Source organism: Phaseolus vulgaris, chromosome 3 (assembly GCF_051622355.1).
Source record: "Phaseolus vulgaris cultivar YP4 chromosome 3, ASM5162235v1, whole genome shotgun sequence".
In the NCBI taxonomy this organism is placed as follows: Eukaryota; Viridiplantae; Streptophyta; class Magnoliopsida; order Fabales; family Fabaceae; genus Phaseolus; species Phaseolus vulgaris.
The window spans coordinates 40323387-40338576 of record NC_143500.1 but is presented as its reverse complement, the minus strand read 5'-3'; the positions used below and the strand labels follow the sequence as shown (position 1 = coordinate 40338576).

General features: G+C 33.0%; 2 protein-coding genes across 3 annotated transcripts; one reads left to right on the top strand and one right to left on the bottom strand.

Annotated features, from left to right (window-relative positions):
* The first annotated feature begins 4818 nt into the window (after positions 1-4818).
* On the top strand, positions 4819-6157 carry LOC137807562 (calmodulin-like protein 3). Its single transcript, XM_068608257.2, has one exon. It carries the CDS (start codon positions 5065-5067, stop codon positions 5746-5748), a length of 684 nt encoding a protein of 227 aa, XP_068464358.1. The 5' UTR covers positions 4819-5064; the 3' UTR covers positions 5749-6157.
* Positions 6158-9490: 3333 nt separating this feature from the next.
* LOC137807561 (uncharacterized) lies at positions 9491-11367 on the bottom strand. 2 transcript variants are annotated; one of them, XM_068608255.2, is made up of 3 exons: positions 10809-11367; positions 10076-10299; positions 9491-9946 (listed from the first exon to the last, which is right to left on the bottom strand). In XM_068608255.2, the coding sequence occupies exons 1-3, from the start codon at positions 11104-11106 to the stop codon at positions 9686-9688; spliced, it is 783 nt and encodes a 260-aa protein (XP_068464356.2). In that variant the 5' UTR covers positions 11107-11367; the 3' UTR covers positions 9491-9685. The 2 variants fall into 2 exon arrangements, with proteins under 2 accessions (XP_068464356.2, XP_068464357.2); XM_068608256.2 differs by having other exon boundaries at positions 10076-10296; positions 10809-11345.
* Between the last annotated feature and the right edge of the window lie 3823 nt (positions 11368-15190).

The following is a 15190-nucleotide window of genomic DNA, read 5'->3' as shown; positions in this document are numbered from 1 at the left end:
TTCATACTAGAGTCATATCAACAAGGTATAACTTTTCCAAATTCTTAATAATAATAATAATAATAAAATTGTACATTTACTTAATATACAAAACAAATTACACCATATCCATGAAAATGAAAAAAAAAAGTAGAGAATACGTTACACTAATTTAAAAGAGGTTTTAGAGGTCTGTGTTGTGTAACCATGATTGGAGTGTGTTGGTGAAGCATTTAGAGCAATAAATTGATTCTCTTATTCTATCACATAATTGGGTGGGAGAAAGTAGACATTATTCCTTACATAACACTTTTTTGGGGGGAGAATTGAGATAGTTTTAAGTCATAGAAATTATTTTGAAAAATTGATATTTTCTTACAAAGATTATTCATATACTTCTATATCAGAGTTTGAATCTTTCATGATATGTTTTAAGAAAATGAAAATGATCTAAGTCAGGTCAATCTCTTAACGCAAAAGCACTTGTTCATAGTGCCCCTTCAATGGATTGCGTTTGAGTATGAAAAAGCAACGAAGACCATAACTTTAGCTTGGGGTTTGGAAAGAATGACACCTGAATTTCATTTTATGATGATATGATGTTGATATATATTTGCTTTCGTAATCAGGAAAACAAAAGTGTGATTAATTCTTAATTACTGTAATATGTTATATTATTAATTATTATTATTATTACATGTGTCCTTCAAATGTTTCTAATCACTGTTGTTATGCATATAATTAAAATTTTATTGACGCGGTTTGTGGGATCAAAATTAGCACCCCCCACCAAACCCCGCGTAACTTCTTTTGCCCTTTGGAAAGCTTTTATATATTTTATAGAATGAAATTCAGTTCCGTCCATTGTATACGTATGCGTGTATATTTATATATTTTAAGTAATTCCTTTGTAATAAATACGTTTCAGAATACTGGTTCAGAATGATTTATTTATTATTTTTATAATCATAAAAAAAAATTTCAATAAGTTTGAGTTTTAGAAAATTAATATATATTTTTTTAAAGTGTGTTAAAATCGTGCTAGAATTATAAAAAATTTAATAAATATTTTTTGAATTGGACACTTCACGGATACGTGTCCTACAAGTGTCATACGAGTGTCGGTGTCCAATACGTATATTCGACACCGACACACTATTTAAGAGAAGTGTCTGAACTTCATATTGAAACTAATAGTTATAATAATTTTATTATTTTATATATTAATTTTAAATTTAATATTTTTTTATATAATTTATAATGCATTGTTTGATTTTAAAAAATTATATTACTTCAAGATATTTCAATTTAAAAAATATAAAGTCATCCCTTACAGAAAAAATAGATTGGATATGCCAAAGTAGAAAACTTAGAAGTTATAGAAAATAATGAGAAATAAGATGTGAGAAGTAAGAAGTTAGGGATTATTACTTTTGAAGGTTATTAAAAAGAAGATAACTATAAGAAAATAAATAAAGTTGTTGCATATATATTAAAGTCTATATCAGAAAATAAAATGTGTGTACACACAAAAATATAAGCATATCTCTTTATATATAGTTATAAATATTGTTTTGTTTAAATTTGATACATTTAAATTGAAGATTGGATTGTTTTTAAAGTAATGTAATGAGTTAGAGACATATAAGAGAGGGTAAGTAACTTGAAAGTGATAAAAGAACTAAAACGTGAAAATCTAAAGTAAAATATATACACCATAAAACAAGGAGTTTTCTATATATACACATACATAATAAAAATAAATTAATATTTTTTACTAGAATGCTCTTTTTTATAAATATTAAGATACTAATCTCTCTCTCACAAAAAAAACACACACACATATATATATATATATATATATATATATTTATATATATATTTTGTGTGTGTTTTGTCTTTTAAAACCAATTTCAAATTTTGAACTAACAAATTCACTAAACCTGAACAATTTAAAATAGATTAAAGAATACAAGCATGGCTTGCATGACTAATATCATTCAATTTGAATGTGTAAAACTCAAGTCCAGTACAAAACCACTAATAAAACCTACATTAATAAATTCAATTCAAATACCTTTAAATATAATATTAACTCTTTCAAAATCAATTATCAAATAGTTTCGCTTCCATAAAAATAATAAATAGAACTGTAAAATATACCAATATTTTTTAAAATTTAGCGAAAATCATTAAAAGAACAAAATTCAATTAAAAGAATATTATTTTTATATGAAAGAACTGACGAACTTTCAAAAATCAATAGAACACCTCAAAACTAATAGGATCAGTAATATATCAAAACACTTGCAATTAAAAAATAAAAATAAAATAATTTCCTCTAAATTTAATTATGGTTGAACAAAATTGTTTTATATTACAAATACATGTATGATTTGTTAAATCTCATGAAATTGTATACGTAAAAAGAGAAAAATTTGGATATAATAGAGGCAGGGAGAAAGAAGACGTAAAAAGAGAAAAAGAAAATAATATGTCAATGGAGGAAATAGTTGTGTCATGGATACACACGATCTCAATTCAAAATGTTGTTTCCGTAAAATATGTTACTTATAGTAATATTTTTTAATATTTTTAAAACTAAAGTAATATTTTTGAAGTTGTTAGAGTAAGTGACAACTTTAGTTAAATTGTTAATTAAGACTTAATTAAAGTCCTCTCATGATGACACTCTCTCACTGTAAAAACAAGATTTCAGTTATATGAAATTTATATTGCTAATATTTTTAAAAACAAAATTGTTTGTTTTATTTTTTAAAATAAAATAATTAATTGAATTATTAAAAATATAAAAACTTTGATAAATTTTATAAAGTTTTGAACAAAATTTTTTAAACGATCATACATTTTTATAGCGAATTAAGATTTTTTTATAATGAGAATTGAAACGTGTTAGAAAATGGGAGTTATTTTTTTTTATTTTTTTAAAAATAAAAGCTTTCATGTTAGGCATCACTATGCCAATTAAGATCTCAGCTGACACCTCAAGTAACAACAATCATTTACTATCACATGAAAAAAAAATATTATTAAACAAAAGAAAAAAGAAAAAAAAATACAAAAATATGGGGACTAAACCAAAACACATATGTTAACAAAAACGATATATACTATTATGGGAGTTATTTGAAATAAAGTACGCAATATTATGGTTAATTCATGAAAGAGATTGAGGATATAATTTTTTTTTTTAAAAAATAACTATTTACTAATAAATTTTTATCTTTTTATATTTTTTGAGACATTTTTGTATTCTAGATTATTAGTTTATGTTTTAGGTTTAGGGTTTTAACATCACTTTTTAATTAATTTTTCACTTAAAAAATAATTAAATATGTCTTAATTTCATAAAAAATTAAATTAATGATCTAATTTTTAAAAAACAAAATTTTTTAGTTAAGCAAAGTTGAAGTCGTGTTCTTTATGCAAAATTTCAGTATAAATTTGATAAATTAAAATTGTGTTATTCATGCCTAACTTCAGTAATATGTTTTTAAATTGTGTAACCTTTCACTATGACAATTTTAATTAAACCTTAATTGAAAAGTTAACTGTCATTTCTAGTTCTAACTACTTGAGTTGTGATATTTTTATACTAAAATTGTGTCAATTATAATACAGTTTTGATGTAAAACACATTTTGATATAAAGTCATGCGTCTCTTATACAACTTTTTCATACTAAAGTCATATCAACAAAAGTCATATCAACAATGTATAACTTACCCAAAGTCTTAATAATAATAATAATAAAAAGTTGTACATTTACTTAATATACATAACAAATTACACCATATCCATGAAAAAAAAACGTAGAGAATACGTTACACTATTTTAAAATTTTAAAAGAGGTTTTAGAGGTCTGTGTTGTGTAACCATGATTGGAGTGTATTGGTGAAGCATTTAGAGCAATAAATTGATTCTCTTATTCTATGACATAATTGGGTGGGAGAAAGTAGACATTATTCCTTACATAAAAAGCACTTTTTTGGGGGGAGAATTGAGACAGTTTTAAGTCATAGAAATTATTTTGAAAAATTGATATTTTCTTATAAAGATTATTCATATACTTCTATATCAGAGTTTGAATCTTTCATGATATGTTTTAAGAAAATGTTAAAATGAAAATGATCTAAGTCAGGTCAATCTCTTACGCAAAAGCACTTGTTCATAGTGCCCCTTCAATGGATTGCGTTTGAGTATGAAAAAGCAACAAAGACCATAACTTTAGCTTGGGGTTTGGAAAGAATGACACCTGAATTTCATTTTATGATGATATGATGTTGATATATATTTGCTTTCTTAATCAGGAAAACAAAAGTGTGATTAATTCTTAATTACTGTAATATGTTATATTATTAATTATTATTATTATTACACGTGTCCTTCAAATGTTTCTAATCACTGTTGTTATGCATATAATTAAAATTTTATTGACGCGGTTTGTGGGATCAAAATTAGCACCCCCCCACCAAACCCCGCGTAACTTCTTTTGCCCTTTGGAAAGCTTTTATATATTTTATAGAATGAAATTCAGTTCCGTCCATTGTATACGTATGCGTGCATATTTATATATTTTAAGTACTTCCTTTGTCTGTATTCAACTGTTTATTTTTTTTTAAATCTTTCAATTTATCTGACATTTTGAAAATTCAAAAATATTAAAACAAAGGTATTTTATAAAACCAATACTAAATATATATTTTTAAAATATTCATTAATGAGAATTTATTTTAATATAACTTTTTTAACTTTATGAATTTTGCATCATTCAATCACGAATATAGTTTTACTTTTAAGATACACTTAGACACTACATGTATAACTATTTATACGATGTTATTAATTTATAAACTGTACAGAAGAGACAGTGACACTTTGAGTCACTAAATACACTGTTTATATTGTTTTCCCAAACAAACAAAAACCTTAAAAGCAGACAAAGTTTGGTATAGTTTTTGGCTCATAGGTTCTCATAAATAAGCTCAGATCCTCCTCTTCCTGGTTCTCTTCTTCCTTATCCCTTACCCTCTCTCGTATAAAAGAAATCTAATTCAACAAAAACATGGATCTGGCTACACTGTTACTAGCCGTGGTTTTCATTGCTGGCCTCATAAATATCTTCTTTCACGTACCCAACAACAAGATCACTACGTGCCTTCAAAATTTCCTCCCCAACAATGTTTTCAAAACCAAAACCACCCTCGCTCCTCCACCAACGACCAAGGAGGAGCACGGTTCCTCGAGGAAGAAGAAAGAGCTTGAAAGGGTGTTTTCCACTTTCGACAAAAACGGTGACGGGTTCATAACGAAGCAGGAGCTGAGGGAATCCCTGAGGAACATCGGAATCTTTATGACAGAGAAAGAGGTGGATGATATTGTTGTGAAGTACGATTCCAACGGGGATGGATTGATCGATCTTGAAGAGTTTTGCTTGCTGACAAGTGAGTGCATGGGAGGGAATAAAGAAGGAGGGGGTGAGAAAGAGGGTGGTGTTGGGATGGAAGGGGAAGAAGAAGATGAGGAGGTTAATCTAAAGGAGGCTTTTGATGTGTTTGACAAGGACAATGATGGGCTTATTTCGGTGGAGGAGCTAGCTTTGGTGCTTACTTCGTTGGGGTTGAATGAAGGGAGAAAGACTGAAGAGTGCAAAGAGATGATTAAGAAGGTTGACATGGATGGAGATGGTATGGTCAATTTCAAAGAGTTCAAGAGAATGATGATGAAGGGACCAAAACTTAATGCATAGTCCACTGCTACCACAGGTTTTTTCCTTTTTTCAATTCAGATCACCCATCATTAACTCCAAAAACAAAACACTTTGAAATTCTGTGTATATATGATGGCTACACATCATCATGTATACTTTTATTTTCGTAGAGATACATGAAATTTCTCTGATTAGGAAACGTAGATTCTTAATTAATTTTCCATGTTTCTGCAGTAACTTTTATGGCTGTGATCCACTATATTTTTTTTCTCTCTTTAATATTCGGGATTTGTAGCTTTTTTCTCTTTTCTCCATGAAATTGGGAAAAGTAAATTATTGATGTATGGAGTTTTGATGTTGTTTCTGGTGCCTCACATGGTGGATAGGGCCAAACTTACGATGTTAATTATGAAGATTATTTCAACGAGGAAGATTATTTTAAGCAAAAGCCAGTTTGATTGAATGCGAAGTCCAATCAAGAAAAATCTCACTTTCTTTTTTTCTCTTCAAGACCCTGAATGCATGTGATCTTTTCCAATGTCCTAACTTTTTAATTATCTTCACCACATATTAATAATTCCTAATTTAATTTGGTAGACCTTGTAATAATGCTTTGTTTGCCAAGTAAGCCTACGTACTCTGAAGGACATCTTTCAGTTTAAACAGTACAAACTCAATTGAATTTAATTAAACGAAAAAAAAACTTTAAGTTCCACTCAGATTGTGTTTTTATTATGGCAAAAGAATAAAAAAAAACACTTCAGAGTATTTCAACAGTATACAAATAATACTATTTATATACAAATAAATAAAGTGTAATATTCTATTGTTGACACCAGAGAAAGTATGTCTGATACCTACACATTTTTATTGTGTACATATTTCAGTACATAGAAACACATATTCAATTATCCACATAATTCCTTAAATATTCCTTCACCGGATTACAATTTAAAAGACAATTTTAAAATTATATTAGTTAAATTACAGTTCTAAATTGATACTGAAAAGAGAAAGGACATTTTTCTTAAATGAATCAATTTTAAAATTATATTAGTAAAATCACAGATTTAAATTGTTGTCTTTCAATTTACAATTATCAAAATAAGGTTTTCTTAATATTTAAAATGTATGCCCTAAATTTTCCACTAAATTTCTTTCCCCTTTTTTTCCTTGATTTTTTTATCTGAGTAAGTGTGTGTCTCGTCACATACAAATTTAATAGCATACTTTGCATACAATGCATTTTAAATAAAATTGATTCTGAAGATAAATAATTTATATTTCAATGTTTTCTTTTAAAAATGTGCTAGTAATAAATTTAAACATTTTGTTTACTTAAAATTATTTGAAGAGAAAATCAGTTTTAGATCCAAAATTAAATTTTCAATATAAAAAAAAACTAAAATTACGAATATTGTTTAAGTCTTGATGAATAATTTTAATTAATTATAAAGAAGTATTTAACTATAATTTAATTTCCTTTATTTTGAATGTAAAATAAATTAAAACATGATATAAACAAATTTGAAACACAATAATAGTCAACAATGAATATTTACTTTAGAAAAATAATTATAATCACAAATTAAAAACTAATGATATTTAAGCAATTATTATGTTATTACTTTAGTGATAACAGTTTGGTCGTGACTAAATATCATTAAATTCTAATTTAACATCTTAAATAGTTAATTATATATATATATATATATATATATATATATATATATTATCATGCTTTATTTTCTGAAGCATATCATTCATGTAATGTGGGTGGGGTTGCTTGTTTGTTTTCCCAACTCTTCAAAGTGCTTCTAGAAAAAGCAAAAGTGTATCATGGAATAACAATAAAAAAGACTCACGCTTGCTTTTTACATGGTCCACTATAAGTAATATTTTCTTCCTTTTTTTTAGAAAAAAAAAACAAGACAAAAATTGCTAATTTAATTGTCCTTTGATAGGCTATGTTTGCTTACTAAACGATATTACATCAATCTTCTACACTAAAATAATCCTATATAAAAAGTTTTTCATGGAGAACTTCTTACATATCAATATATTCAAAATAAAAGTATAAATATTTATTATATGAGTACACTTTGTGAAAAGCACGAGAAATCTATTCAACATTTATTTTTTAAATGTTCTAATGCTTTGCGTATTTGGAGTTGAGTTTGGTAGATTTTTCCTACTTCTCATTTTTCTAATAAGGATAATTTTCTCTCTTTTATTAAGAGTGATGGTAGTCAAATGGTTAAATTGATTAAGTTTGTTGTGATAACTTTTTCTATTTGGATGATATGGCGTATAAGGAATTATGCTCATTTTCAGGATAAGATTGAGGTTTCATGGGCTATTTCGATTATTAAAAATTTAACTCGTGTAGTGAGAAATTCGTCTAAAGCTTCAATGAAGAATTATATGTTGGATTTCAACATGATCAAGTTTTTTGGTATTAATACTCGTACTGGTAAAGTTCTTTGTTTTTTTCTATTAGATGGGAGTTTCCTTGACCAGACTGAGTTAAAATTAACATTGATGAGGCTGCTAGGGGATATCTTGGTCTTGCTACTTGTAGAGGTATTTTCCGTGGGAGTATGGGAGAATTTATTAGAGTTTTCTCTGCGTTTCTTGAAGTTCGGACTACTCTGGTTGGTGAGTTTTATGGGGTTATAGATGCTATGGAGGAAGCTCAAAAGATGAGGCTTACTAATGTCTGGCTGAAATGTGATTCTGTTTTGGTTTGTGCTACATTTACTGCAATGACTAATGTTCCTTGGAAACTTCGTAATCGATGAAATATTTGTCTTAATTACTGTGAAAAAATCAAGTTTAAGGTTACTCATATTTTTCGTGAAATGTGTGTGCCGATAAATTTACTAATTTATGATTTATTCATAGATAGTTTTTTTTTGTTAACATTTGAGCTTTGGCCATATTTTTGTATTTTTTTAATAATATTTTTTGTCATATGATGACAAATTATTATTGTTCCTTGAGGTGTTAGCATAGCTGAGATGTCAAGTTGCATGGTGATGCATGAAAAACAAAACTATATTTTTTATTTATCAAGAGAGAGAAAATATAAAATACTAAAAAAAAACATGTTAAAATTTATAAATAATTTTAATATATAAAAATGTTGATCTCATAATTTCTTAATTTATGTATTATAAATTTAAAAGTTTAAATGAAAACAAACAAACCAAGTAAAGACTGGTTAACATTCTTTGCGACCGGACCCTTATGGCCCTGATATGATTTGAATAAATAAGAATAAGTAGTCCTTTGGTAATGCGCAATAATTTTATTTAAGTTAAAACAACCTTATCATTTAAGTATTTTCCTTTCTCACACCAAGTCTGTGTCTACTCTATGGTGAACTCATGCCATATTTAAAGCCATACATCATTATTAAATAATTAATAATTAAATTTGATATAGTAAAACTCATGATTATTATTTTATATAATTTATCTTACAAAATACCACACTATCGTCCTTCAGAAAAACCCCCTCTCTCACACTCTCTAACCACAATCTTGATTAATTAGTCCAAACCCACCATACACCATCATGTATGTGAGCAATCCATTAGGGAATGACTGCAAAAAATGACAGATTCACTCTTCGCATCAGGTTGTAATCCTTTTGTCTCAGCAAAAACATGATCATTCCTTAAGCGCAAGTTGCTAGAAGCTTGACAAAAACGATGGTGGCAGCAGAAAACACCACAAGCAATAGACAGTTTAACTATATCGTATCATAAGGGGCTTACTTGAGGCAAGTCATATCAAATCTCTATAACACATCCAAAATATTGATCACATGAGAATCTACATCAAAAAGCTAATAATCTATATGTAGCATAGATATTTTTTGCCAGATCATTAAATAGGAAGAGTTGAACGCATAGTCTTGTTTTTTCTTCATGATTAGTTAAACTACAGAAACAGCCAGATACAGTTGATACCTAGAAAACATCTGGATGAAAACGTCCAGGGATGGAACTGCTTTGCTCTGCCTGCTTTAGGTGCATTGTCAATGCATAATTATTTACCTCTAAAGCTTTCACCTGCTCCTGGTACTGTGACACTAATTGCTTCAATTGCTGCAACTCTACATCTCTGTCTTCATATTCTTTTTGGCGTTCGTGCTGAATACAGATAGCACGCTTCAGAATCACATTTTCTTGAACGAGAGCCTCCATTTGTTCCTTCAGCACAGTATTTTCCTGAAGTAAGCCAAACAATGAGTACATCATATCACACCCAATGACTTTTATTGGAAGGAATTGAAAGTGCATTTGTGCTTGATATATAGGTTGACAATAGCTATGCTGAGAAACATCTAGTTAAATAACCTGGTGGAAGTTTCGCTCTGTTTCAACACTTGCTCTCATGCAAATTGACTTCTCCAAAGCCTCTAACATTCTTGACGCTCGAGCTTTGGCGTCATCCACGTTTGAAGCATTCATCATTTCTTTAACAAAAAGTTCCACCCATTCAGCACCATTTGTGGGATAATTTTTTCCAGCAACTGAATCCTCAGAAGCTGAAACTTCTGCATCATATCGCCCTTCACCTACTAAAACAACCACTTCTTTCCATCAATATCCCGAAATGTTCATTTGTATCATGAAACAACAAATAAAATCAAGGTTCAGACTACCAAAACTGGCCTAATATAATAATACATTATAAGGGTGTGTGGCCTAGTTCATGAGATCAGGGATTGTTTTCTGTTTATAAAAAATAGCTCAATATAGGTTCAACAAAAGCCATTAGAATAGAGATTATATTTAGATTAATATACTTCAAAACCAAAACTGATCTAATATAAAATATAATACATTTTTTTTATAGTTTGATTGAGTATGAAGTAACAGCGAAGTGAAGAGACAAAAAAAAGCGCTTATAATTTACTGCGCAAAGAACCTATATTAGCTGTCCACATAACATATATTGATCAATTACATACCTGTTTCACTGGAAAATGCCTTAAAAGAACCAAAAATATAAAAGAAAGAAAACAAAAGCACCAATTAATGCAAATTACATTTATGATCAAATTGAAAGAGGTTTAAAGGTAACAACCTTGCGATTGAAGAGTAGCATCAGATGCAATGGGAGTGCAATGAAGAGAAGGAGGTGGTGGTGCTCCTAAGCGGAGCTGATTTAAGCTTCTGATAGCGGAGTCGATGTCGTTGCCGCAATCTTCGAGGGCTTTCTCCAGGAGGTGGTTATCCATGTCAGGGAAGAAGGCGGCGAGGTGGAGGAGGAGGGAAGAGGGAGAGAGGCGAACCGGGGAAGAAGAAGAACAACAACGGATCCTCTTTGGGGGAAGCTCTTGGAACAACGCTGATCTCTTCCCGCACACTATGATCGCAGACATGTTTCGATCCTCTGCTCAATCCGCGTCCGATCCGCCCTCGCCACCGCCACCCACGCAACAACCGCTCATGCAATCGGCCGCTCAATTACCTCCGATCTCCGATTAATAACCAACCAATATAATAGAAAGGATAAGCAGACAGGGAATAAGGGAATATTTTTTTATATCTATGCTTATACCAGAGTTTCCTCACACCTTACTTTTCTACTGTTCCGTGACACCTCGATTAAGTATTCAATATAAAATGCTGATATATACACTAAACAGTAAATACACAGACTTCACACTTTAATAAATTAATATTTTATTTTTTAATTTAAAAATATTATTATATACCATGTCTAAGGTATGTTATTTATTGTTCATAGTATTCTGTTCAATATATCTTATATTTTTAATTAAAAAATAATTCATTAAATATATATTTAATATTTTTCTTTTTTATTATTAAATATTTAATGTTATCAAACTTACAAGTAAAACTATTTTGCCTAAATCTTGGTTGTTGAATATAAATTTGTTGCTACTCACTCTAAGTAATCTAGCATCTTTAATAGTAAAAAAAAAAGTTTCTTTAAAGAGAAAAATGGGGACATGCCGATTTTATACTGAGAATATTCTAAATTATGATGTTGTTATATCGGTTAAGCATACTTTTGTAGCTTCTATTGCTACTATTGATGTTGTTGTTCAAGAAGTCAACAATGATTGATTTGTTGTTACTAACCTTGTTGAAGATATAGAGATTGGGTCCAAATCTCAAGATGATATTTCTCCTTATATGTTCTCGTTGGAGAGTGTTCATGAGTCAGAAAACTTGCTACAAAATTTGATACAAGAAAAGGACTCCATGCTTATTACTAACAAAAGAGTTTTATCTAAAATTGTCTCTAATGATTTGATCTTGCAAAATTGTTTTGAATCCCTTTCAGGTTTGGAGGATGTAGTGGCAAAAACCAATTGCACTACCCAAGTTGAGTTGGCTTTAGACAAAATGTTGCATCTCATAGTCTAACAGATCTTGTGCTTCATGTTGTCGCTCAGAAGACTACTCTTTTGACTATTATGTTTGATATAGATGTTGCTCTGGAGATTAATGCAATCTTCTTTTCAGGTGCTGCTTTGTTCCTGAAAGAATGTGAAATTATTGTTAAGTATTTGAATGGTGAGGCTGATACGGGACAATCTCTTACAAAGTGTTTGGATCTGGGGGTGGCACTGTTATCGACGATAGATATTGAGTGTCACCTCCGTTTAGTTCCAGGGTTGCATGCGGGTGAGGGAGGTGATGGGGAGAAAGTTAAGGGGTTTAGGGGTTCATGTGAAGAATGAAGAGAAAGGAGAGAGTAGTGAAGGGAAAGTCATGTCACACATTGAACTTACGAATCTACCCTTGCTTTTCTTCATTTATTCTTCACGAGTCTCTCTTCCACGCAACGACAAAGCTTAAGCACTGTCACTGCCATGCACTATTGCACTCTTTACGCATGGCATGAGATTCCTGACTTTGGCTCAGGAATCCTTTGACCACATAGTGCATTTGAATGCTATCAATGCATTGGGTGAGAGTAGACGTGTGCCATAAATTGTTGTTTCACTTGTATATAAAACCATGGTTGTGAAACTTCAGAGTTCACTCAAAGAAACTCAAACTATATTTACAGACTTGTGAATTGGTTCACTGGGCTTGGAGAGGTTCGTGAAGCATCAGAGTGGTAGGGGAGTGAGTTTCGTAGTGATTGTTTGATCTAAGGTTAGCATTGTCTTGATTTTGTATAACAGATAATCAATTATGGATAAAAAAGAACAAACTACATAATCGATTATGTTGCTAAAAATAATGGATAATCTTATATTCTCATTTTTATCTTATATTCTATTTTAAAAAATGAACATCTTTCATACTTATATCCAATCAATACAAATATTTATCGTTAAAAATTAAGACGAATTTAAATAATATTCATAAAACCAATTCGTTTGCTATCTCCAAAGTGTACAATTTATTTATCCGTGTGTAAAAAAATCAATGTATATTAAATTGTGCAATTATCTGTTCCTGCTAGGGAGATGGGACCTAGAGAACTATTGAAGTCTTCTTCTCCTTCCTTCGGTCAGGCAGGTGACTGGGTGATGAACTGGGATTCTTATCGTCCTCCTGCTTATCCTTCGGCACTCGGCACTCGGCACTCGGTCGTCGGGTGAACACCGAATGGTGGGGGTACCTGCGAAGGCACTCCGACGCTCAAGTCAGTAAAGCGGGTGGTCAGCTCTCAGGTAGGTGAACAGTAATAAATGACATACCTTACTCCTTGAAATGCGTGCTATTTATATTATTCTAGTGGGCCTACCTTGTTGGGCCCGTTTATCGAGGTGGATACCGCTTAGGGTTGCATTACCTAATTCTTGATGATGGATTAGCTTCACTGATCTCGGTTTGAGCGTTAATTGTAATGGGGTTCGGCCATCGGCCAAATTCTCATGGTGAGGGCCGGCCATCGGCCAAATACCTGTGGTCTTCGGCCGTCTCAATTAAGTTTTCAAAGGTCTAGGTCTCTCGGCCAGGTCTCCAAAGGTCTCAGCCTCTCGGTCTCTCGGCCAAGTCTCCTAAGGTCTCGGCCTCTCGGTCTCTCGGCCAAGTCTCCAAAAGGTCTCGGCCTCTCGGTCCCTCGGCCAGGTTGACTGGGCATCGGGCAGCCAGGTGGGTCCCAGCCTCGCCCAGTACCGGTACACTTGCCCCCCAGGCTCAAGGGCAGATGTGTCAAATATGTACACCTGCTTTTTTTCTGACTTGCGCGTGTCTTTGCCTTTTAACACGTTCACGATGGGCGTTCTTCGGGCGCTCAACGTGACGCCCACCCAGGTTCATCCGAACACCTGGGCGTCCCTTCAAGCCTTTCGCTTGTTGTGCGACGTGATGCGCCTCCATCCGTCTCCCTCTTGCTTTCTTTGTTACTATGCTTCTCATCCCGCTAAGAAGGCCTCGTGGCATTCGTTGGTTGGGCGGACGGGTAGCGTTTTGTTCGACCTATTTGCTGGCTCCTACAAAATATTTAAGGAGCGTTTTGTTAAAGTCATCATTCGGTCGGAGGCGACGGCCATCTTTTTTAACGAGTCCGGTGGATCGAGGTTCCCTCTCTACTGGACTCGCGAGCCTTGTGGCTTCAAAGAGTGGCCGAGGCCGACAGAGGGTGCCGATGAACTAGAAATTCTTGCGCTCTTTGACGCCCTCCCGAGGAGGCTTCCCTGTCGGACGCTGATCGGAGCTTACGCTAAGCCTAGGCGTTGGGCGGCCGTTCGGGGTATGAGTTTTTTATTTTTGCGTTTAGCCTGTCAGTCGGTCAGTCGATTTTTATCGTTCGGCCTTTTCTAACTTGTATTTTCTTTTGCAGAGACCATGGTGAACGAGCAACCTAACGCTGTTAGCGTGCTTGACAAGCACCGATAGAAAGCGGTCGAACGCAAGGGTCGCCGCAGCTTGGAGGTGATGCCTCCGGCCAATGAAGTGGCAGCCAGGTCCAGGGAACAGGCCGGTCCTTCCCAGAAGTCCAGGAAGCGGCTGAGGGAGGGTAGCAATATTGCAACTACCGTCCGGTCGCCCGGTTCGATGCCGACGCCTCCTCCTCCTCGTCGAGAGGTGGTCGAGGTGGCGCAACCCTCTCCCCACTCTCGCTCGGGTTCTTTTGATGTCGGGGCGAGATCTGGGCCGACCCCCTTCGATCTCCTGGGGCGCAGCCATCAATTCACACGAAGGGTGCGTGTGGCGCTCCCCGATGAGTCTCGGGAGTCGCTTCGGGACGTCACCCCTGCAGAGCTCATGAGGAGCGGCCTTGAGCTCGTGTGTCGCTCGGTCATGCTCTTCCAACACGGTCTCCAGGCGCAAGACCGACACGTGGAGACCGTGTTGCAATTAGAGCATCAACTCTCGGAGGCCACCCAGTCCTTGGAGCAATCTTTGGCCGCTAACGCTGACTTGTCCACCAAGATTGCCAAGGAGTCGGCCGAGAGAGAGTTGGCCCAAAGTGAAGCCGACGAGGCGAGACGACAGCTCGAGGCCGAGAAGAGGAGGGCGACTGCTGAGGTC